Source organism: Pteropus alecto, unplaced genomic scaffold (assembly GCF_000325575.1).
Source record: "Pteropus alecto unplaced genomic scaffold, ASM32557v1 scaffold20, whole genome shotgun sequence".
NCBI classification, from domain to species: domain Eukaryota; kingdom Metazoa; phylum Chordata; class Mammalia; order Chiroptera; family Pteropodidae; genus Pteropus; species Pteropus alecto.
Window position 1 is genome coordinate 18,476,062 of NW_006436298.1, and position 24,596 is coordinate 18,500,657.

The 24,596-nt window shown below is 31.0% G+C and overlaps 1 protein-coding gene and 1 pseudogene across 1 annotated transcript in view; both read left to right on the plus strand.

Moving 5' to 3' along the window:
- The window catches only part of RASA1 (RAS p21 protein activator 1), a 94,038-nt gene that overhangs the window by 38,673 nt on the left and 30,769 nt on the right, over positions 1–24,596 (plus strand). Inside the window, exons 2-9 of the mRNA XM_006913204.3 lie at positions 1,203–1,355; positions 2,316–2,451; positions 3,320–3,390; positions 7,182–7,299; positions 10,370–10,401; positions 14,312–14,364; positions 16,487–16,637; positions 21,071–21,149. Coding sequence (XP_006913266.1) covers positions 1,203–1,355; positions 2,316–2,451; positions 3,320–3,390; positions 7,182–7,299; positions 10,370–10,401; positions 14,312–14,364; positions 16,487–16,637; positions 21,071–21,149 — 793 coding nt within the window. The remainder of the gene's footprint in view (positions 1–1,202; positions 1,356–2,315; positions 2,452–3,319; positions 3,391–7,181; positions 7,300–10,369; positions 10,402–14,311; positions 14,365–16,486; positions 16,638–21,070; positions 21,150–24,596) is intronic.
- Positions 2,522–2,640, plus strand: LOC112480712 (annotated as a pseudogene).

Below are 24,596 nucleotides of genomic sequence, written 5' to 3' on the forward strand. Positions count from 1 at the left end.
CATTTTAAATTTTTTTTAAAAAAATTAACTAAGGAGTCAAGAATAGTAAGCTTTCATTACAACAAACTTACAAAAAAAGGCATAATAGTCTAGTAGTTGTAACTAAGTTATCATTAGATATTAACTATATGAATGTACTATGAATGTTTATTGTTTTCTTCTGAAGGTTTAATTTAGATTATAAGTACCAAAGAATAAGTTTGGATGACTGACATGTTACAAGTGCAAAAATATTTCATAAAAAGTACTTTGTAGATTTGTTACCATGACCATATGAAAATTCCAATCTGTTTCTAAATATGCTTCTATTTATATCAATCCAAGAGGCTTTTGTGGGCATAGATTGGTAGCATGGAATGATGCTACAGTTACAGCCAGTCATTTTAGCAAGATTATCTGGGAGTGGTAATATGGTAGGTAGAATATAGTTAAACTGAGAACAGAAAAGTTAAAAGGAGAAAGGTAGTATTTATTTCCCATATGTTTAACATATTTGAGGAGTCGAGTTCAAAATGTGTGGTTATGGAGTAGATCATTTTAAGACCAAAGGGAATAACCAGCTTCATGTCGAAATGGGAAATTAGAACACTGGCTGTTAGACAGCATCGTTCTATTTTCCTATTCTAGGATGAGACACTAAAATAGAATAAAGTTATGTCATGTCTTAGTTCCTTAGTATATAGAGAAATAATAAAATAATACATTTTCATTTGTCCATCTTACTCTTATTATTCTAAGTAAGGATCTGATATTTTAATAAGTATATCTTGAACAGATAGTCTTGGAGGTTGAGAGATCGACAAAAATAGAAAAGACTCATATGTGAGATGATTAGGCCTGAGCTTATAAAACAAATTAAAAACTGACCAAATAAATTTTTTTGAGAGACTGAGAAGTTAAAACCAATGGAGTTTTGGAAGAGGGAGCAGAGAGGTAGATTAAGATAAAGGTCAAATATATAGTGATGGTAGGAAATTTAACTTTGGTGAACACACAATGCAGTATACATATGACATTATTGAATCGTGCTTTTGAAATTTATAAAAAAAATTGAGGTGAAATTAGAATAACTAGTTCAAAGTAAGATCTAAATGTTTAAGTTTCATGTAGATATTTATAACCTCTAGTAGCATGTTTTTCAACTACCAATAGTAATTTTATGGTTGTTGTTTTTATTCTAATCTCTTAATTTTTTGTCTTAGGTGGTATCATGGCAAACTTGATAGAACTATGGCAGAAGAACGCCTCAGACAGGCAGGGAAGTCCGGTAGTTACCTTATAAGAGAGAGTGATCGGAGACCAGGGTCCTTTGTACTTTCATTTCTTAGCCAGACAAATGTTGTCAACCATTTTAGGTAAGTCTTTATTTTCTGTTATGAGGCTATACAATATAGCTATTTTGCTGTCTTATTTATAAAAATACCCGCTTTAATATAAAGGTGAATGAGTCAGTGACATTTAAATAATGGAGGAGAGACAGATTTAATCAGTGATTTAAAGTAGATATTGAATGTTTACATTTTTATTAAATACAGTATTATTGGGCATTACTGTGCACAAATAAAGTTATCACTTTTAGAGTATAAAGTATATATTCTTTACATTATAAGAAAACTTTGAGCAGTAAAGTGGCAATACAGAGTAATTGAAAATACAGGAAACCATTTTTAAGACTCAGTATTTGTGCCCTTTAGTTTCAGTGTTCTGAAACTTTGAAAATGTTCATTTCAATTAAATGGGCATGTAGATTTTTAAGTACCAGTATACAAGTCTGTATAAATATATTCACACATTTCATTCAATTTTTTTTTTGGAGAGATTGGAAAAAATCTAGTGCCTATAATGTTAACCAATAAAATGTTTGCCCTTAATTTTTAGATCTTAAAATAAGCTTTAAGAGTACTAACATACTACATGTAGAATGTGAAATTATTATTATTCTCTGTGTAAATGTTTCACGAGATCTGTAAGCTACTTTTAGCCAGAGAAAACTTACTGAAATTGCTATTCTGTCTTAAATATGGAAAGTGAGAAAAGGTATCTGAGGATGGATTTACAAGTATTATAATGAATTGTGTAATTGATGTTTATATGATATGTATCATATCAGTGCGTACATATACATTTGTAAAAGAAATAACCTCAAACAATTAACATGATAAAAATATTAAGTGGTATTTTAATACAGGGATGTAGTTAAAAGAGTATTGAAAATTATGGATTTATAATTTTATGGAACTTGGTCTTCAAAATTGTCTCTAAAGGTTTTTGTTATACTGTATTTTTTTTCTTTTTTCTTTTTTTGGTACAAATAGGATTATTGCTATGTGTGGAGATTACTACATTGGTGGAAGACGTTTTTCTTCACTGTCAGACCTAATAGGTTATTACAGTCATGTTTCCTGTTTGCTTAAAGGAGAAAAATTGCTTTATCCAGTTGCACCGCCAGAGGCAAGTAAAACTTTATTAATTGGGTTAGCTCTTGTTTAATTTCTTGATGTTTATTTAATATAATTCAAGAGTCTACGGCCATGCCACCCTGAACAAGCCTGATCCTGTTTGATCTTGGAAGCTGAGCAGGGTTGGGCTGGGTTAGTACTTGGATGGGAGACCACCTAGGAAGACCAGGTGCTGTAGGCATAAAAAATAAGGGATTGTAAGCCGACAAGGTCCTTGCAATCTGTGAGGTCAATCAAGGGTTGCCTCACCTAAAATACTAATAATATTGCCTCACCTAAAGTAACAACAACAACAACAACAACAACAACAATAACAACAATAATAATATAACTCAGGAAGTATTTGTTGCATTAAATTTTGATTCTGGTTTTGTCAGAGCAAAACTGACAGTTTCTTTAAAAAAGAAAAAGAAATTTTTCTGTGATTTTGTATTTAAGTTACTTGATTTTTAAAAATAATACTATATGGTGATAGCCTAACAAATATTTTTGAAAAATGAAGATTAATTACTGATAATGTAGTGCTAATACTGAAATTGCTGCAAGATTCTGAGATGCCTTCTGTATCATCAAAGTTAATTTATATGTTCCATGTAGTTTATTTCAAATTCAATAATTGTTCATAGTACTTGATAAAAACATATTGGTTATACTGTTAAAAGAATTTCTGTAAAAACAACAACAAAACAAACATTTCTAGGCTTTGAGTAATTAGAGCCTTAGTAAAAAATAGTTTGAATGATCCTGTGGAGTTTATAATGTGAATTTTTATTGGCTTTCATTTTGTGCGAACATACCTGATTTGCCTTTGACATGAAAAGGTTATTTATCTTTTGTAAATAATTTTTTATGGTTTCCAGCCAGTGGAAGATAGAAGGCGTGTTCGAGCCATTCTGCCTTACACAAAAGTACCAGACACTGATGAAATAAGGTATTTTATAACATATAAGACTTTGAAATTTATTACTTTTGGACCAAGAAGGTTTTGAGATTTAAGGAAATAACATGCAGCAAGGTAAAAGTGCCTTTAATATTGAGTTCATTGTTCCAGTACGTTGGCTTCTCTGTTCAGACTGTGGATTTGAGTCAGAGTGGCCACAGTGAAGATGACAGGAGAAATAACTTAGTTTTTATTAGACTGTCGCTGACAAAGTAAGATGTTATCTTATATTCTGTACTCTTAATTTAATTTTTATTTCTACATGACATTTATGCCTCAACTGTAAATGCTACTCAAATGATAATTAAACTTCTGTTTTACATGATGGATGAATAATTTTAAGTATTATTAATGATATAGAACATAGTAATTTTTTTGTTTTATTATATCTATATAATTTGATTATATAATTTGATAATTGTCAAATTATCAGTGTGTTTCTATAAGCTATTTAAGTCTAGTAGACAATTTTGTTGATCTTTTTTCAATTATAGTTCGGAAAATTTATTTCTTACTGGTAAAATTTTAAGGCTACTTTTGAATATAGAGTTTCTCACTGAAATCGAGCAGCATTTAAAATATAGTGATAACTTTTGGGAGGTATTAATGCATTTTGGAAATACAATATTTTATACAATGAAAATTCGGGTGTCTGGAATGTCAAAATAGGAATTTCATTTTTATATGATTGTCTTCAGAATAATGACTTCTTAGTTCTTATTGACATACTTTTATTTGTGACTAAGATTGAAAAGTCAATAAAAGAAAGAGACGAAATGTATATAATAAAGAAATTACAAATTCAGTAATTTTGGATAATTTGTTAATTCTCACCTAGGACAGTAGTTTATAAAGTGTGATCCATGTATTCAGAGGGTCTATGAGATGAAAACTATTTTCATCATAATACTGACATCAGTTGCCTTTTTACTGTGACATTTATGCTGATGGTACAAAAGCAACAGACGGTGAAACTGCTGGTGTCTTAGTACAAATCAAGAGAGTGGCACCAGACTCTACAGTGTTCTTCACTGCCACGCACTTCAGTGAAACACACACAGATAAACCAGTTTCACTTAAGAATGTTCTTGATGAAACAGTAAAAAAATATTTATTTTACTAAATCTCAACCCTTGGCTACACATCTTTTTAATATTTTATGTGATGAAAAGGGAAATACGCATAAAGCATCTTTGCTGCCTAACAAAGTTTAATGTCTTGAGGAAAAGCAGTGAGTTGAGAGTTGAATTAGCTGCTGCTTTTGTGCACACCGTTTTTACATAAGAGAATGACTGACAGGCAAACTATGGTTATTCAGACTTGAGTATTTGACATTTTTGTTGAAAAAAGAACAAAGTGAATCTGTTATTTCAAAGGAAATAACTGGCAGTATTTGTTTCCAGTGACAAAATTTGAGCTTTTAAGCAAAAATTTGAATTTTAGAAACACTGTATCTGCCATCAGGAGTTTGACAGCTTTCCAAATACTTAATGACTTTTTGATGAGAGTGATGGTAATATTTTGGTGAATGTGATATTTTGATAGTGTATAATGTGTTTACATCTGGAAGATACACATAGCTCAGTGAACAGCTATTTTCTAAATGATCAGTGGTGATGTTACTAAATTATGCACAGGTAAAAGATTCGTTCAAAGTACGAGATAGACAAACAAATGTTATTGGAATGGGTACAGAACATTCATTGATAAATAATTTTACATTTCACATTACAACTAACCTTCAAAAAAGTACCACTTGCTGAGTTTTTGGTGTGATATCTATAATTATCTGAAAGGCTATTAAAATATTCATCCCTTTCACAACTACATATTTGTGTTAAGCTAGATATTCTTCATGTACTTTAAGCAAAATATTATTGCAACAGATTAAATGCAGAGACAGATATGAGAATCTAGCAGTTTTCAGTTAAGCCAGACATTGAGATTTGTAAAAATGTAAAAATGATATTTTCACTAAAGTTATATTAATTATAATTATTCTTGATGTTACCATGTAATGAGGTGGACATATTATTATTTTTTAAGGAATTAGTTAATATTTCATAACATTTTAAATTTGATTATGGTAAATATCAGCAGATATAATTCATGTAAATAAAAATGTTTTTAGAGTACCAATTTTTAAGAATGTAAAAAGGTACAGAGAGAACTTTTCACAATTGAGAACTACTGATCTAGGAAGATGAAAATTTAAATAAGGTTTAAAACAAGATTTAAACAAGAATGTCTGAATTTTAATTTGATATCAATATGTATGAAGTTATGAGTCTTTAAAATTTGCATTTACCTTTGACGGTTTTTTAGGTAAAAATATCTGAAGATTGATAAGATTTAACAAAGTACTTTTTAACCTCTTTTGGGGAACAATGCAAAATAATGCAGAATGAATCTTATGATTATATTGTTTGTGCTAGTAAGCTTTCATTGTTTGTGCTAGTAAGCTTTCATTTTTTGTGCCATAAAGTTATTAGTATACCAACAATAACAGAAGTAAAAAAACCCAAAAAACTCATGAGTACTTTTGACCAAGGAATAACGCTTGTTATTTCTCATTTTTATTTGTTCCTTTGTACTCCCTTTTTACTAATTCATAATTATTTTTTAAATGTATTTATTTATGTGGTTCTAGAAAGGAATAATTTACTTGGTTAAGTGGTAATGTCTGCTACCATTAAGCTGGTAAAATAATTGGTCGCCGCTAATAAGAGTTGTAGAATTAAGATAGAATATAGTATCCTATGCTTATTCAAATAGAGCACATCTAAAGTATTGTGTACGTTTTCTGTTCTTCAATTCATCCAAGAAACAGTGAAGCATAAGATATCCTAGGAAAAAAACAAGTTTTCTAAGGTCTGAGAAGAGGTTATTTATTTAATAGAACTTTGGTTTGTGAGTATTAAGACCAAAAGGAAAATTGATTCTTAAAAATGTGTGAGAGAGGTGGATATAGATATAGGGTCAGTAGTAGCATCCAACCAATCTCGAAACCTTTAAGCTTTCAGAGGCATTTAAGTCTAAAGGGAAAAGTTCAAGGAATTACTAATGGTTTTATATTCACATACATCAACAACATATTACTCCTGTGATTATGTAGAGGGTGAAAACATCTAGATTCCAATGAAAAGAAACTAAGTTGTATATGCATCTTTCTATTCAGAAATTAACAAAAACAACAAAAATACAAGAATGCATTCTCACAATATATTTCTTGTTAGCACTTTTAGAGAAAGAATGCTATACTTATTGGATCATGGACATCTGAATGAATTAAATAAAACCTATTATTATAAGCATCTGCGTAATGCTAATTGTGCTTCAAATAAACTTTTCGTAAAGTAACTATATCTTGCATATGTGTAATGACATGTTTATAATTTTAAATCTAACCTATATCTGAAAGCATAATAACATTAAAACTTAAATTTTCAATATCAATTTCTTGGAGTTACACCCCCAAAGCCTGTAATACATATATAATCACTGTTTATAAAAATTTGAATCTAACAATAATCCAGTGATGTATGTAGATAGTGCAGGTACCTTTATTAAATCCATTTTACCCATGAGGAAATTAAGATTCAGGTTTTTCAGTGTCTTCAAAGTTTTACATGTAGATAATGCCAGAAAAAGGACAAAAACCTCAGATATTTTTTAGTCCCTTGCATTTTCCAAAATCATTATCTCTATGGTGTGGTACATGATTATTCACATTTCCGTGTTTAAAGTTTTTATTTTAATAACTTTATAATTGCTGTTTTCAGTTTCTTAAAAGGAGATATGTTTATTGTTCATAATGAATTAGAAGATGGATGGATGTGGGTTACAAATCTAAGAACAGATGAACAAGGCCTTATTGTTGAAGACCTAGTAGAAGAAGTGGTAAGTTTTTTTTTTCTCTGTCTCAGAATTCTTAATATATTGTAAATTTGTGCAACTTGTCTATAATCAGGGAAATTAGCTATGAATATATTTTTTTCTATGAAAAATCTCAATTCACAAGTATAAGGAATTTTTCATTAGAATGTATTTACTTTTAGTAAAAGAATTTATTTGTAAAAAACATAACTAAGCTAGCATATTTTTATCCCTAGCTGCCAACTTTCAGGTTTTCATGAGATTCCTAAGAATTAAAAATGTATTAACATTTGTAATTATTTGTATTTATTTGTGTCTGCTTGGTCTTCCTCAAAATGATGTTATGTCCAACTGATCATGGAATCACAAATTCTTTGTCTTCCAAATATGTGTATAATTTTCTAGTAACCTTGGAAAAACTTAGTTATGTTACACGTACATTATCACAAGGTTCTACATTTTGAGTGTTCCCCTTTCTTTGTCATAACATACATACTATATTATCAGTAGTCTTATCACACAATATAATCATGTTTGTGCATTTTTAGATAGGAGGTCAGTCATTATTCTAGCAGCATTTGCATTTCAAGCCAATACTCAGTATCACTAAAACATCAAACAATGTATTACAATGTTGCAATTCACCTTTCCCTTTCATTTGTCCAGTGAAATGGAATGGTTTTCTGTTATCTTTCACAACTCTCAGAGCTACTGATTTTAAACTATGCCACGAACCTTGGAAATATGTTTTGAAATCTGTGCTCTGATTATTGTTACAGGAAGATACCAGTGGAGAATGTTTTTCTTTTCTGTTCTCTTGTCTGCCTATTCTGGAAGGCAGATCTTGATATGTAGAAGTAAAATATGTGAGACAAAGTGGGAGGAATTACTCATACTCATAGTCACATAGTTACTTAGTAGAAGAGCTGGGATTAGAATTCCTAATCCCTAGATTAATATTCTGTATTCTACAGTAGGAGAGATATTTATCCCATATAGACAAGAAATGTTCAAACTGAAGAATCTTACTATCTATATTCATTTTACTACAAAATTTTAGTTAAAACTTTTATATTGGATTTTCCTCTCCCTGCTGTAATCTTTCTTTCCCCATTATTCTGATTATTTAAAGTAATTTCAGTATAACTGAACTTTTCTTGACCTCTCGGAATTCTGGGTCATATTTAACAAACTTTAATAAGGAAGGTTATCCAATGAGTACAGAAAAAAAATTTATGATGCGGTGACACCACCTAACATCAGTACAAGGAAAGGAAAAAAAAAGTTCACTCACCTTGGTCTGAGTGAACAATGCGATGTGGCTGCTAAAAATGAATATAGTCATACTTTGAATTAACAGTGGACTAGTTTCAGGTTTGAGTTATATAAATGGTTTTTACTCTGACATTTAGAGTAATTTTTCATAATAATTTTCACTGGAACATATATTCCTTGTAGATTGAAAAGTCATTCAGAGATTGTCTGGATTTCAGTCATTCAATTGACGGTGGTGGTTGGATTTAAGGAGTTTCCCACTCTGAAATTCTAATTACTGTTCTCAAAGCACATTTATACTTTTATATCTTAACTCTAGAATGTACACTTACGACGATTTTTGTCTGATTCAGTGATATATCCACATTGCCTAGAATAATGTCTGGCATTAGTAGGCATTCATTAAATGTTTGTTGAATGAATTATTGTCTCTAATCCTGTTCTTTTCTCTCTTTCTTGACATTCTTGCCCTGCTAGAATGCCTTGTAAAATTGATTCATCTTTGTCAGTTCAGCTCAAGTGTCGCCCCTTCTTTCACAGAGGTTTTATGCATTCCTAAATTCTCTTAGGCTAAATTGTTTCCTCTTGTGTTTCCATATACCGCCTTGTTAATTCTGCATTCCATTGATTGTATTAAATTAAATTATTGTATGAACCTCTTCTGTAGAGATTAACTTTTTTGGGTCAATGATAATGCATTTTGGTTTTATGTAATTTTCTTTATCTTTTTTCTTTTCAAAATTTTTTTAGCATAACTGCTTTGTAATGTAATAGACATTCAGTGGGTGTTTTTTAGTCTGGTTAGGTATTTGATGAGGGAGGACCAAATTGAGAGAAGTAAATCTATGTATATTTAGACCATTTTTCTACTCTTCCCTTCGTTATTCAGTGAAAACTCAATGTCAGGTACTGTGCTGGGGACTAGGACTATAGTTCCACATATACTCAGTGAAAATTATATGCCTAGCATTGTAGTAGTGTTTATGGTGGTGATGGCTGTTAACAAAAATTGGCTAAGAGCTTAAAATGCTTATAGTCGCTGCAATAGAATGAATAACCCTGACATTATCTTAATAGGAATATCAAATAGAGTAAGGTAAAGTTCAAAAGATGATAAGAGAAGGTCAGCTTTTCTATTCAAAGTAAATGTTTTAGGTACTCATTGTCTCACTGAGGAGGTGACATTTGAGACAGATCCTGCTTAGATGGTTTAGGTTTTAACTAACAGATAGGAAGCATTGAGTGGAAAGGACATTTTAAGTGAAAAAGAACAAGCTACAGTGTTGGGAGAATGTAGATTAACAAATAGGTAGGTAGTTATGTGCGACCATGGTATAGATCCCTAAAGAGAACTGGTAGTATGAGACAGGAAACATAGACTTGAGTCATATGATGAAGGATTTTGGTTGTAAACTGAGGAATTTGTAAGCAGTAGAGGGGTATTAAAGGTTTGGTTTTTTAAAATTCGTTTTTGTTTGGCTTGGTGTTTCTTAATGCAAGGCAGAGTTGGAAGAAACTGATGAATCCAACTCGAAGTGTTAGGATGGGGCACAGAGGTAATTATACTAGTTGGGCTACTGTAATGGTTTAAGAAAAGGGGATGGGGAAGGGCTTGAATTAGAATAATCACAATAAGGGAAGAAGAGTAAGGGGTTTTGGAAGGACATTTCTTGAACAAAAATATCTTTTCTTGTATATATATGAATAAATATGAAGGGCAGGGTAGAGATATGTATGAAGATATGATTTTTATTATCTTTAATAAGAATAGATAAATAGTTAATTATATAAAATACTGTCTTAATGTCTTCCCCTTTAGGGCCGGGAAGAAGATCCACATGAAGGCAAAATGTGAGTTTATGTTAATTATTAAAAGGAAAAAATATATATATTGTAAACTTAAACTTTCTAATTGGATAACTTTGGCCAAAAAATATTTTAAAAGAAAATTGATATTTTGGGAGCTGACTTAAACATTTTTTTATTTGGTTCAGGAACTGATGTCTAAATATTTTCTTAAGGACCTAGCGATAATCTTTAATAAAAGTGATTTATACCTGTATATAACTCTTTTATCACCAAACTAAAGACTTTTCAATAAATGTTACATTGATAACATTATGAATCACAATTCCTCACATTTTCCTTTATTTTCTCATTCATTTGTTTATAGTATTTCTTGTTTTCATTGCCACATCTTTTATGAATTTTATGGCTTGGGTGTTTTGTTTTTTTGGGATAGAGAACTTTTCCCCAAGGTCATGGTTCTTCACCATGTTAATAAAATTCTGCAAGGACTTTCTTATAATCTTTTCATGCTGATTTTAAGTATCTTGTAAGGTCTCATTCAAAGACCAGATATTACTACAGCTACTACTTGCCACATTCTTTTATATTCCAGAAGTTATTAGCTGTAACCAATAATCTCTTAGGGGAAGTTACTCCATGTGGCGTTTCAGCTTTAATATTATTACTGTCCTTGAAGATCTTTAAAAAAGTGTTCTTTCTCATGCCTTTTGACATTTATTTGTATATATTTCCTTTCAAGGGTCTTAACTCTTAATCTCAATTCTATTTTACTCATATTATTTTAGTAGACTGTTAATCTGCTATCTTTTCAGTGGAACATTTTTTTCTTGCCATCCTGTAGCATTTCTAGATGGAATTTAAGGCTTGCCTTTCTAGTGTTTATTTTTAATCATTGGAACATAAAACCATTAAACTGAATACTCCACTTGCAGTCACCTTATTTAGTTCTGCACTCTTCTTAAGTGGAATATATGAGATGTTTTTCTGAGTTCATTTTCTGTGTCATTCTATGCAGTTGCCAAATAGGCTCCATCAGTGAGACCTTACCTTGTTGACTATATATTAGTTAGTCTCCCCACTACCTCTGTCAGGAATTACTACTCTTAATTAATGCCTAGAGGTGTCTTAAAGATAATGTAAGCAAATGAAATGGGTCAGGTGTATATATTCTCATTTTTCTTAAATTACAATAATCTTGATCTTTTTTTCCCTCTTGATAGAGATCAAGGTTCATGGAACTATTTCCCTACTGTAAAAACCAATACCATAAGTGTAGTGATAATGGCAACTGGCACTCTTTACATTCAGGAAGACTGTAGGGAGTCAAAAACTAGAAAGGGTTTGCCTGCAGTAGGGTGACCACTTTAATTGATGCAAGAACGGGAGTCTGGTGTTGTGAAATCTTCTGTATTTCAAGAGCAGCTAGAAATCTATATTTTTATCCTTATTAAAAATAATAGCATATATTTACTTAAAAAATATTTTAAAGCTACATCCATTTTTTTCATAGTGTAAAGTATAAATCGCACTTGCACTGGGAAATTTTATTTATACTGTTTTGATTGTTCAGTATTTTGAACTTTATAATTTTCTATTAGGCATTTAGCATAAACTAAATTTGCAAAAGTGTTGGTTTATTTTATGTATTTGTCGGCTCCCTGTAATTTTTTACGATGGAGACTGGCAGTGAAGTGTCCTCAGTAACATCCATGAGTGCTCTTCAAGACTAAATAGATGGTGCAACTTTCTTTCAGTTCCCTAGTTCCATGATATAGGTGCCAAGTTATAATAACTTTATCTTTTAAAATATTCCTTGAATGTGTGCCTTCTTCTCAATCTTAAACAACCATATTCTAGTTCAAGCTCTTTTCATCTCTTACCAGGACTTGATGTAGCAATAACTTCCAAGTTGTTCTTCCTTGATGCTTTAGTCTCCCCAGATCCTTTTTTTCCAATAATCAAAGTCATCTACCTGAAACATGTATCTGACTGTATCACTTTTTCATTTAAAAATTTTAACTGATTCTCTACAATCTTTACTGTAGTGGAGCCTAAAAAGGTCCTCTGATCTAGCTCTCATGTTCTTTTCTAGTCCTGTCTCTTGTTTCTAGTATTTTACTCTCTAGCTTGTGGATCTTCAGATGGATAGTATTGTTTTTTTTCTTTTGCTCTAGTTAACTTCCTAGGCCAGAATTCCCCTCTATTGTGTTTGGTTAATTCTTATTTCAGCTTAAAGATTTAACTCATTTATCACTTTCCCCCAAAGTGTTTTTTTTTTTTTTTTTCTTAAACACACACTGCAGAATTGGTGCTCTTCTCTGCATACCTTTCACTGCACTTTATTATATTTTTCTACATTGTTTTTATAGTTATACAGCATTTGTGTCCCTTTTTCTTACTAGAATAGAGACTTCCTAAAAAAGCAGAAATTCATTTTTCTATTATTGGTGCAAACCATGTGCTTGAAATATATACATGTTACATAAAGATAATAAATGTCTGAGGAAACCCAAATCTAATCTTTTCAGAAAACAATATTGCCGATTTGTTCTCTAAACTCCCTTTGTCGCTCCCTCCACCTTTATATTCCTCTTTTTCCCTTTATTCTAGCTATAAAAATATAGGATTGGTCTTTGAGGTCATCTAATCAACTCTCTCCCAGAATACAGAAATCCTGTTCTAGTATTTGTAGTAGATAGTAATATAGAACTGAAAGAAAAGAATGTAATATAGAACCTCACTACATTTTAAGGCAGCCTGGACTGCTTCAGTTAGCTGTATATTTGCTTTATATTATTCATAATTTGCATTGGGAGCCCCAGGAGATCTGAATTAGCAAGTTAATGGTTAGAATAGAGTTAAATAGAGAATTTAAAAGTTTTAACATTTCATTCATGTGAAAAGGTAAAACTTCAGTTATATTTTAATACTTTGCTCAATACTAGTATGGATGGCTGAAAACAGTGTGAATAGTCTCTAACCCTGTAACATGGGATTTTAGAGCACATATATGTTTTAGTCTTGTAGTGTTTTTACTTTCTATCTTTCTCTTTAAGTCACTATTAAAATTAATTGTAGACCCTAAGAATATATGCAAACTGCTAGGATGTTGATCTGTAATTGTCAGTTGGCATTAATGTGTTAATCAGCAAGATAAGATAATAGTCCTTCAGGTAAACTAGAGATTTTAAGTAGTTCAATCACTAGTAATTAATTTTTTAAACCAAATAGGTCATTTTATTTTAAGGTAAAATTTAAATACTTTAGTTATTTAATATATGCTATGGATCTTGACCATAATGGCATTTATGATAATTTATAAAAGCTTATTTTAAGTATACAGAATATAAAATATTCTAGCATTCTAATTTGATAGGTCATTTGCTCAAATAGAATTGGAAATACTGTCATTCTTTTCTTTCAGTTCTTGATGATGGTATTTTTCTCATCTATTTAACCTTATTTTCCGATTTTCAGTAAAGTATGAATCAACCATGTTGATTTTATTTGAAGAGAGAACTTATAGAGAAATTCACTTTGAGAGAAATATGAAAAGAATTAATTCACTTTTTTTCCCCCTGGATAATTCTATAGTGGGTTCTTCCTGTACCACCTTTCCCTCCTATTAAAAAGAAAGAACAGTAGGTATGATGTAAGCATATAACAGTTTGTCATTATTAGGATTAAAATCATTGCTGTTTTTGAATTGGTAATTAATATGGAAGTTGTAGTTCATACTAGATAGTCCGTAATTTTTCTATATTTTGTTGAAATTATGCATGTTTGCTAAGTATAGTAACAAATGTAAAGTGAATGAAATAATTGTATTGCATTGTTTCATTCATGTGAGCTTGAATTACACCTGTTATGTTGTTGGTTTTTAGTTTTGATAATATAAGGGCAAAAAAAGGCTCTTGATTTACGTTTAAATTTAATTTGTTCTCTTTTTAAGATGGTTCCATGGGAAAATTTCCAAACAAGAAGCTTATAATTTACTAATGACAGGTACTCGTATATTCACTTGACTTTTCTAATGTCTTTATTTTAAAAGAATAAAAAAGTGAACCAACCATTTATCATGTATTTTGCGTCTAGCATTCATTTGATATTTATGCATATTGTAATTTCTTGCCCAGCACAGAAAAATTGGTGTCTTTCTTTTTTAGTCGAAAGCATACATGCAGTATAAAATTCAGTGAAGTATTTTTTCCTTCTGCCCCAGGCCCCTGTCCTCTTATGCAGAGGCAGCACCAGATGAGAATTTTTTTCTGTGTTTCTGAAGTTTTCTGTGCCAGTATCTGCCTTTCGCACCTCTAAACGCACCCCTTATACATACCTCTCCACACACACAGGAACATGCAACATACTTTTTTTCTTATTAGATGTGTTTTGGGAGATCATTCATATCTTCATATATAAATTTTCATTCTCCTTTTTAATGATCATGAGCTTTCCATTATACAAATACTGTGATTTATGATCAGCCTCCTATAGAGAAATATTACGTTGTTTTCCATTTTTTTGCTCTTCAGCTATAGCAAATGTTATTGCATTTATCTTGGTGTATTGTACAGTTATATAATTGGGCCTTAGTTAAAATATATTAATTTTAATATCCCCCAAAACTGCAGTTCAAGAGATATGCAAAGTAAAAATTGGCTTGTACTGTGGGTTAGTTATTTAAAACAAAAATCATCCTGTCATCATCCTAACTAAACATTTAAGACTGCATTAATTTAACTGTCAAATATTTCTGTGGTAAACCAAACCTTATTAGGATCTGAGACATGTTTATGTGTAATCTGTAATTTAGAAATTCTTTGAAAACAACCAGAGTTTAATAGTTTCTGTATATGCCGAATAAACTACTGATTATTAAATATGTTATCTAAGTTATTGTCTTAAGGCATAAGGCATTGCATTTCAGTGTAGTTAAAACTGCTCTTTTGAAAAATTTGAGGCAGATTTAGAAATGTCCAAATTTATTGTAGAGATGTAGGCTAAGTAGGTTAAAAATAAAGAACAGGATAATGCTGTCTGGTAGTGATAGAGACCAAATGCTTAACCAAAATGGCATGCTATCAACTTTCAATGGAACCAAAATATTTTAGTGAATTTACCGAATTTTGAATGTTTGTTTTTAAATTTGCACCATCATATACTTGCACTCATTCTTGTTTTAGGCATGTAAAGTTCAAAGGAGCTAAGCTTAATTTGCTTACATTAATTTTTTATTTTCTTTGGGTTGTATGCTCTTTTAACAATCTGGTGATTTTTCTCCCCTGAAAAGTATACCTAAGCACTTGCATGCACAATTTTGCAGTAATTCCTGTTCTTTATATTGAACATGAAATTACTTGATAGTAAGTAAATGTCATGGATAATCAGACTAGTAGTAATTTACATAAAAATTACATCTGATATTCTAAGTGTTCATTGTGCTTTCCTAAAAGCAGTCAGGTTCTGTTCTTTTAATGTCAGTAGGACTTAAACAGAGAAAAGGCAAAAGCATCTTAGTGTTGAGTCACTGCCAGTTGAAGATATCAAAAAAACTTCTCCAAAATTAATATGAAAACATTTAATATATGATAATTTGCTTCTACATAACTTTTCAGGACCAAACCTATTGAATGAAATATAGTGCAAGTATATTTTTATAATGTACATAGATACTTCAGCTATTTTGAATATGCCTTTGTAAGCTTTTTAATGTTTAATGAGAAGCATTGATAAATACAGAGTATTCCTAAGCAAAGTTCACTGTAACTTCTTTAAACTCTTCTTATTGAGGGGATTTACAAACAGATGGTGGCAGTTTTAGCCAGTATACCCTAACTGTGCTTAGATTATTCTTTCCAAGTTATGGTAGGCATAGACATTATTAACCAGGAGTCACTGCTGCATACTTCTGCCCCATATTTTTATACAATGAAGAAAAGCAACATCATGGATGGTTATGACTCATAAACCAGAAAAAAAGTCTTAAAATTGCCTTCATTATAAAACAAGTTTCTGGTGAAAATTAGCATATGTTTATGACTTGTGAATATAGTTTGTAATTATACTACTTGACACTTTTTTTTTATTTGATAATTAAGGAATAAAACTAACGGCTTCATTTTTATAGTTGGCCAAGTCTGCAGTTTTCTTGTGAGGCCCTCAGATAATACTCCTGGAGACTATTCACTTTATTTTCGGACCAGTGAAAATATTCAGCGATTTAAAATATGTCCAACACCAAACAATCAGTTTATGATGGGAGGCCGATATTATAACAGGTAAGTTGTGAGAAAGTTTTAGTTATCTTTTACTTTTGCCAAAAATAGTTGAGATTTCAGTAATATAGTATATCAGTTTCAAAATTAAAGCTTGACTTCTCAAAATTTTAAATTACAAGACCTTTAATATAACTTAGTGTAGTACTCATTGCAAGAATTCTTTAGCCAGTGTCTAATATGAATATAAATTAATAACTTGTTTCCTTCAAAGGTAATTTATATAATTTTGGGGAGTTATTTCTGCATAAGCTATTTGCAGCAAATTTGCTAACTTATATATTATCTGTAGGACACCAAAACATCTAACCGAAGAAAAGAAAATATATTAGTCTTTTATCAATGAGACATTTTAATAGGGAAAAAAGCTCCTAAAGAATAACCTGAGACTTACTACAAATGTTACCATGTAATTGAGTTGTTTTCAAGTTGATATTTCTTATTCGTAATTATTGGTTCCTACTTCTCACCTTTAAAGTTCTAAGTAAACTATTTGCTTGTCCTAAAATTCAGAATGGACTTTAGCCATTTGATTAAATAAGTAATCTGATAGAGAAACCATATGACAGAATGTCAGATGTTTTCTTCTATGTAATAGAAAGTAAACTTTCATTTTACTTCTGAATATAAAGTTTTCCCCATACTGGATAATGCTAGAGTAGCATTGTTTTCCTTTTTTGAGGCTTGCATAAGTTAAATGCAAGTTAAAATACCATAGCAGCATTTCCCATCTCATTTAGAATTTCAATTACAGTTTGACCTTTGAGTATATAGTGACCCAGAAGCTGGTTTATGTGGAAAACAAAACATAACAACAAAACAAGTTCTAGTTGCTTTAGTTCAGTGGACAATTATAAGACATCAAATGGAAGATGTGAGTCTAGACAGTTGAATTCTTTTGCACAGATCATATATAAACTACAGGAGTACCTTCTACATTAGTCTGATCTAGACATCCTTACTGAATATCTAGCTAGCTGCAATTTGAGCTCTTAGTGAAGATAAATTAATTTTCCCATTATCCAGTTTTCTAGGGATTTGGAATATATAAAACTATGAATTTAAAACATATATTCTTAATTGATTAATGTTCATCTTGAGACTTTTTTAAAATAATTTACATAGATCTATTTTGGGGAAAGTTTATTTTGTTTATTGACTTAAACTTTCTTATGATACACATCTTGCAAAGATAATTCTTCCTATATAATGGAGACAGTCTGTAAGGTATATAAAAGTAGTTTTTTGTTGTTGATAAAGACCGGTATGAAACTGGAAGAAAGAAGTAGTTGAAATATATTTCTTTCCAAATTATTAGTCTGCTTGCAAAATGCTGACTTAAAAAATTTTAAATATATGGTAATTTAGTGTTCGCGATCATTCTTCAGATCTGACTTATAGGCTTTTCCTTCTCAGTGGATATGTTCATCTTATAAAGCTTTTTCAAATGAAAGTCAGAAATTGTGTGAATTTGATGCCTGGAAAATAGCAGTTTTTATAATTGTTTTGGAAACACATATTCCATTTTAGCATTAATATCAGTAATCAAGTAATTCCTAAAAAGATACACCTTTGTGATTATCATTGTTTAGACATGGAAGGGTAAAGCTGGATTATTCAATAAATCCATTTAACAGAGCCATAATCTGCTGTCTCATCTCCTCATTAACTCTACATTAGTCTTTTGTTAAAGAGAGGTAGCAGTTATGACTATTTCCTTTAGAAACAGCTTTGTTGAGACATAACTTTAATGTTCCTATAATCAAAATTTCATAAAAGTAGTAGATGCATATAACAGCAAATATAATTCAGCAAACAGTGATTACGACTAATCTACTTTGTGAAATATATTGCACAGATCCTGTACCTATACATAGAGAAAAATATACTGTTCCTACATATTAGTGCTCAGGTCTATTGGTAAGCTGACTGATAAATTAAGGGGTGTACAAATATACATAGGAGAATCAGTGGAAAGAGAGTAGTTCAAGTGGTAGTGCAAAGAGAGTGAGGATTTTAGACCTTGGAGATTACTAACATTTATGTAGGGTTCAAGAAGAGAGAGAGGCAGTTATTTTTATTAAGTAAATTACTAAACTGAAAGTACAGGACATAGTATCTTTAGAAACATATTTAATTCACAAATACATTTATAGTGAACATGTTTTAATTTCCTGAGACGTAAATCTGATTTCATGGCTAAAACTTTTATGGAATGTTTAGGCAGTCTTGCATCTCCCATGACTTTCTTTACGTGTATCTGGATACAATACAAATTAAAAAGGAATTAAAAAAAAAAAAAAAACTACTGGAAGTCCATCTCATTGGTAAAAATATATCTGATCAGTTGCCACACACTTTTAAATTAAATTTGTTCCTGAATTTTCAAAGTTGTACAATCTGAACTGTACTTTACAATAGTATCCTATTCTCTTAGCTCATGGATAAGAATTATGTTGTAATATTGAGGCGCTACACAGGATTGATTATATTTTACAGTTATAGAACAAGAAACCTTTGGTATTTACTGTTTTTTCATAGATTTAATGCTTTTTGCCTTGAAACACATAGTCATCTCTGTGGTACTATCTAGCTGTCTTAAAATGTTTTCTGATTTTTCTTTTTCTTTTAACACTTGGATTAATATGTGGTATTAACATTTCTCATTTAAAACTTATAACTTTCCTTGTCCTTTTGATGATACCTTTTTACTTGTTTATTCGCTATTCCCCCCTTGCTCTCTTGCATTAAATACTGCCTCTGGTACTTAGTTTATATCTATTCATTTTCATTTTTTTATTAATAATTTAAAGTTATTTTGTTTTTTAATATTATATTGGTTTATGTTAATTTTTTAGTATAGGAAAGATTTTATCGCTGGAGGTACATATATATTTTGTATATATGTGTGTATCTTTGGAGATAAATATATATATGTATTAATGTGTGTGTGTATATATATATACACACACACATATATCTCAAAGATAAAAGATATATATATTCTAATAATGTAAGTAGGGAGAATTATGAAAAAATCAAGCGATATATACCCAATTATTTTTATATATATATATATTTCAGTTATTGTACTAGTAGGAACAACATGAAAAAAATTAAATGGTAGATTAAAAGATGTTTCCTAGGAATCCATAAAATACCCATTCTTCTAGTCTACTAAAGGAACATTTAAAATTCTGAGATTTAAATATTCAGTACAATAAAATGGCCTACTGATTATGGAGAAACATACTTTTATATTAAAAAAACTTGTTAAATTTGTGTTAAAATATCATTTATTTTCAGTTTTGTTTTGTTTGTAATATTTTCCAAATATTAAGAATATTTTAGGAAGTCCTTGTCACAGCGGTCAGATAAGAAAAAGAAATAAAAGGTGTCTAAATTGGAAAGCAAGAAGTAAAACTGTCATTATTTGCAGATGACATGATACTATGTATAGCGAACCCTAAAGACCCTACCAAAAAACTGTTAGAACTGATAAATGAATTCAATAAAGTAGCAGGATACAAAATTAATATTCAGTGATCAGTTGCATTTTTATATACCAGTGTCGGAGGAATTAAGAAAACAATCTCATTTAAAATTGCATCAAAAAGCATTCCTAGGATAAATTTAACTAGGTAGGTAAAAGATCTATACTCAGAAAATTATAAGACACTGAAGAAAGAAATTGAAGAAGATACAAATAAATGGAAGCACATACTGTGCTTGCGGATAGGAAGAATTAACATCATTAAGATGTCCATACAATCCAAAGTATCTATAGATTTAATGCAATACCTAAAAAATTAAAATTTATAGCACTTTTTATCAAAATCAATAAGCCTTTCCTGCTGTAGCAATAATCTTATATGTAAGATTCCTCTGGTCTTTTTTTTTATTTGCTTCTCTGTTCACCTATTTATATGTTTTATGACCTAACTCCATCTGATTATTATAAAAGCAGAAAATGTAAATGTTTTGATGATAGAAATTCTTAGTTTACCTGAACTCACTCTTGCTAATAAACAAATGCCATTTCTCTCATCAGTTTTTCCTTCTCAACATTAGAAATAACATTATTAAAAATTTTTAAATTCTCTGTTTATTTCTCATCATACTTTCTGAAGTTTGGTGGGGAAGGATTGTAGACTTTTAATTCTTTTCTCAGTCGATAGTGACTGTTGAGTATGTGTATAGAAAATTAGAATCTCTGATTCAGGTATTCTTACCTATAAACCAATATTGGGAGTATTCTTATTTTTCTAAAATAATATCACTGTTATGATTATGTATTCTATTAATGTATTCAAGTTCTATGCTTTGAAAAAACTTGCAAATAAATAATCCTTGCTAACATAATTTGCATGTATTTTCAAGAGTTGCATTTTTTATGAGACAAATTATGTTAATGTAAGTAATTTTTATTTTAACAGCATCGGGGACATCATAGACCACTATCGAAAAGAACAGATTGTTGAAGGTTATTATCTTAAGGAACCTGTACCAATGCAGGTCAGTGTTGTTTTTTCCTTTTTTCAGTAATTAGCGTTTTATTTTAAAATGAATTTTTGGTGGTATGTTTATATACACACTCATGCATTTAAAATTGGATAAAAATTTTAAAACTGTGGATTATTCAGATTCTTTCAGAAAATAAATTGTAAGAGAATCTCTTAGTATTTATTTAATTTGGTTCTAGATAATTAGGAAGTCCTTGATGGCTTTTTGAGAATAGAAGCAGTGGTGAGGGCAGAAGCCAAGTTGCACTGGGTCAAGGAGTGAGTTTGTTGGAGGCAAAAGTGGAGACAGCAAGGAGAAATCAAGCCAGGCTTATTAACTAGGTGAGCTTGGTAAGTAAAGAAAATAAATTAAAAATGGTAACTAGAAGAAAATGTAGAGCTATGAGGGGTTTAAACTTTTTTTTCTTTGTTTATTTGTCTATGGTTTTATGCTGAGCATTTTGAGCATGTCTGTATACTCTGGGTAAAGCCAATTGTCAGGAGGAAAATAACGGTGGGTGAGGAATGGGTATGTCAGTAACTGATGTATAAGGTCCTAGAGAAGGCAAGACTGACTAAAAACTCAGAACACAAGAGGAAAAATTGGCCTTGAACAAGAGGGCCTGTCGACTAATAGTTGTTTAATGCATAGGGAGATTAATTAGTCTCTGTTTATTTCTCATCATACTTTCTGAAGTTTGGTGGGGAAGGGTTGTAGCAGGGGTTAAAAGAAGGTACAGTCATGCTGTTCATTGTTGGGGATACATTCTGAGAAATGTATTGTTAGGTGATTGATCTTTGTGTGATCATCATAAAGTGTACTTACACAAACCTAGATGGTATAGCCTACTACAGCAATAAGCTATATGGTATAGCTTATTTATTGCTACTAGGCTACAAGCCTATACAGCCTGTTACTCCACAAAAATACGTGAGATTAAATCAAGCACAAGAGAAATGAAGCAATCAAGAGATAGATGCAAGCACAAGATCTGTGAGGCTGCTGCCGGTATAACACAGCATACTGTGGTACAGCAAACTTTTTTTTTTTTTTTAATAAATAGAGTACATTCTAAAATAACAAAAAATATAGTAAATACATAAATCAGTAACTTGGTCATTTATTATTATTTGTACTGTACATAATTATATATGTTTTGCTTTTTATATGACTGACAGCACAGTAGGTTTATTTTCAACACCATCACCACAAACACATGGTCCTGTGTTGTGCTACCACATTATGACAGCTACAACATTTACAACCTCACTAAGCAATAGGAATTTTTCAGTTCCATTATAATCTTATGGGATCACTGTTACATGTATGGACCATTGTCATGCAGTGCTTGAATGTCCTTGAGAAGAGTGATTAAGAAATTTTACTATGTGGAACACAGGGACATAAAGAAGACTTCCTAAGATTTTGCATACATATACAACTAAACTTGTACAGTGATTTGTAGTGTCTCTTAGCTTCTCAATTTTTCCCCCTCCTAACAAATTCATATGGTTATAACTACTCATTGCAGTTGCTGAGTAGGGAATCATCATTCTGATGCTTAATATAAATTCAAGAATTGTCATAATCTTGTCACATTTTAATATATCTTCATTTTCTTATGTTTTTCTGGTAGAATGTAAGATCCATGAGAGCAGGGGTTTTGTGTTGTATTCCCAGTGCTTAGAATAGTATCTGGCATTTGATAGTATTAATTGAATGACTGCCTGCCCTCTAGCAGGAAGCACCTGCTTCACCCTCTATAGTATCACTAATATGTCTTAATCTCATTGTGCTTTTTGCTATTTCCATGACTGTCTCTTCCTCTTTCCCAGTCTAAATACTGCAAGTTTAAGTTCCATCTTAAGTTTCACTTCTCCCTTGACACCTTCTCAATAACTGTGGTCAACATCGATGGACCACTTTTATTGGCACTTCTTGCAGACCTTGGCTGTTCACTATTCTAATTATTGCATATGTAAAACTAACTTTTTTTCTTAAACCACATGGTGTGATATGTGCTTTCTAGAAACCACTGCTCAGGGTCTTTTTATTAGGGGTCATAGGTGCCTTTACCTCTAGATGACAGATTGTGCCACTCATTCCCATTGCTGTCTCTTTAATTCTAATTCACATTGGCTGTTTGAGTGAATGATGATTTTAATTTTGTTTCATAAGTCCACAGACTTTGTCTAAAAATTTAGTCATACATTTTTGCACCACGAATTTATGTTTAGAATTTGCTAACTTAATTTTTACAGGTAGAAAAATAAGTAGCTTGTGACATCTAGTAAATTTTCGTTCCTAAATTATAAAGCTGTTTTAAGAATTGCTTCAAATATACGGAATGCCTTTTTCATATCTGAACAAACCTCAAATTGTTGTCATTTGCAAAAGTGCCTATGATGCATTGACTACTTCAGAAATAACTTATGCTGATTACAAAGCAATTTGATTACTACATAAAAACCATTAAATGCTACTTGAAGTCTATTACTTTGGGCTTGGAGTGAAAGTAGATTACAGTAGAAGTTTGGGAATCATAACACTTATCTGTTCTTCCTAGCAGCATCCTAAGTATTAGAGTAACAAAAACTAGTAATGTCCTTTTATTAATGGAAAAACTGGTTAGCTAGAAAATCAACTCACTTCCCCTGCATACCCCGACTTAGGGGAACTAGCTAGGTCTGCCTTCTTTGTGGAACTAACACTTCTAGACACAGACATTAGAAAAAAGGAGGAGCCTTTTGAGGTAATGCACCCCACAATAAAAATAATATTTTTCGATCATTTTATGTTTTAGGCACCGTTCTTAAACATATTAATTAATTTAACTTTTTCAACAACCTGATGAGGTTGATACTGTAATGATACGCATTTTGTAGATAGGGAAACTGATACCTGGGAGGTTAAATAAATTGCTTAAGGCATCAAGTCATCCTTGACTCTTTTTCTCTCCTACACTCTGTATCCAGACTCTCAGGGAACATCATGCTGACTCTGCCTTCAAAATAGATCTAGAATATGACCACCACCAGAATCTGATTTCATCTCCCTGTTTCTACCTTTGCCCCCTTAACACTGCACAGCAGTCAGAGGGATCCATTTAAAATATGAGTCAGATATGTCAGTCCTCTGTTTTAATACTTGCGAATATTCTACATTTCATTCAGGGTAAAAGCCAAAGTCCTTACAATGGCAAAAATAGACCCTAGAGCGGTATCTCATTGATTGTCCGTACTCATCTCTGTTATCCTTTTCTCACTTGTCTCCATTCATACTGGCATCTCTGCTATCTTTTAAAATATGCCAGGCTCTTTCCTGCATTAGGACCTTTGCTCTAGCTTTCAACCTGCCCCAAATGATTTTCCTTCAAATATTTACTTGCTTCTTTCAGGTTTTGCTCAAAAATTAGCTTTCCAATGAGACTTACCCATATATCTTATTTAATACTGCTTT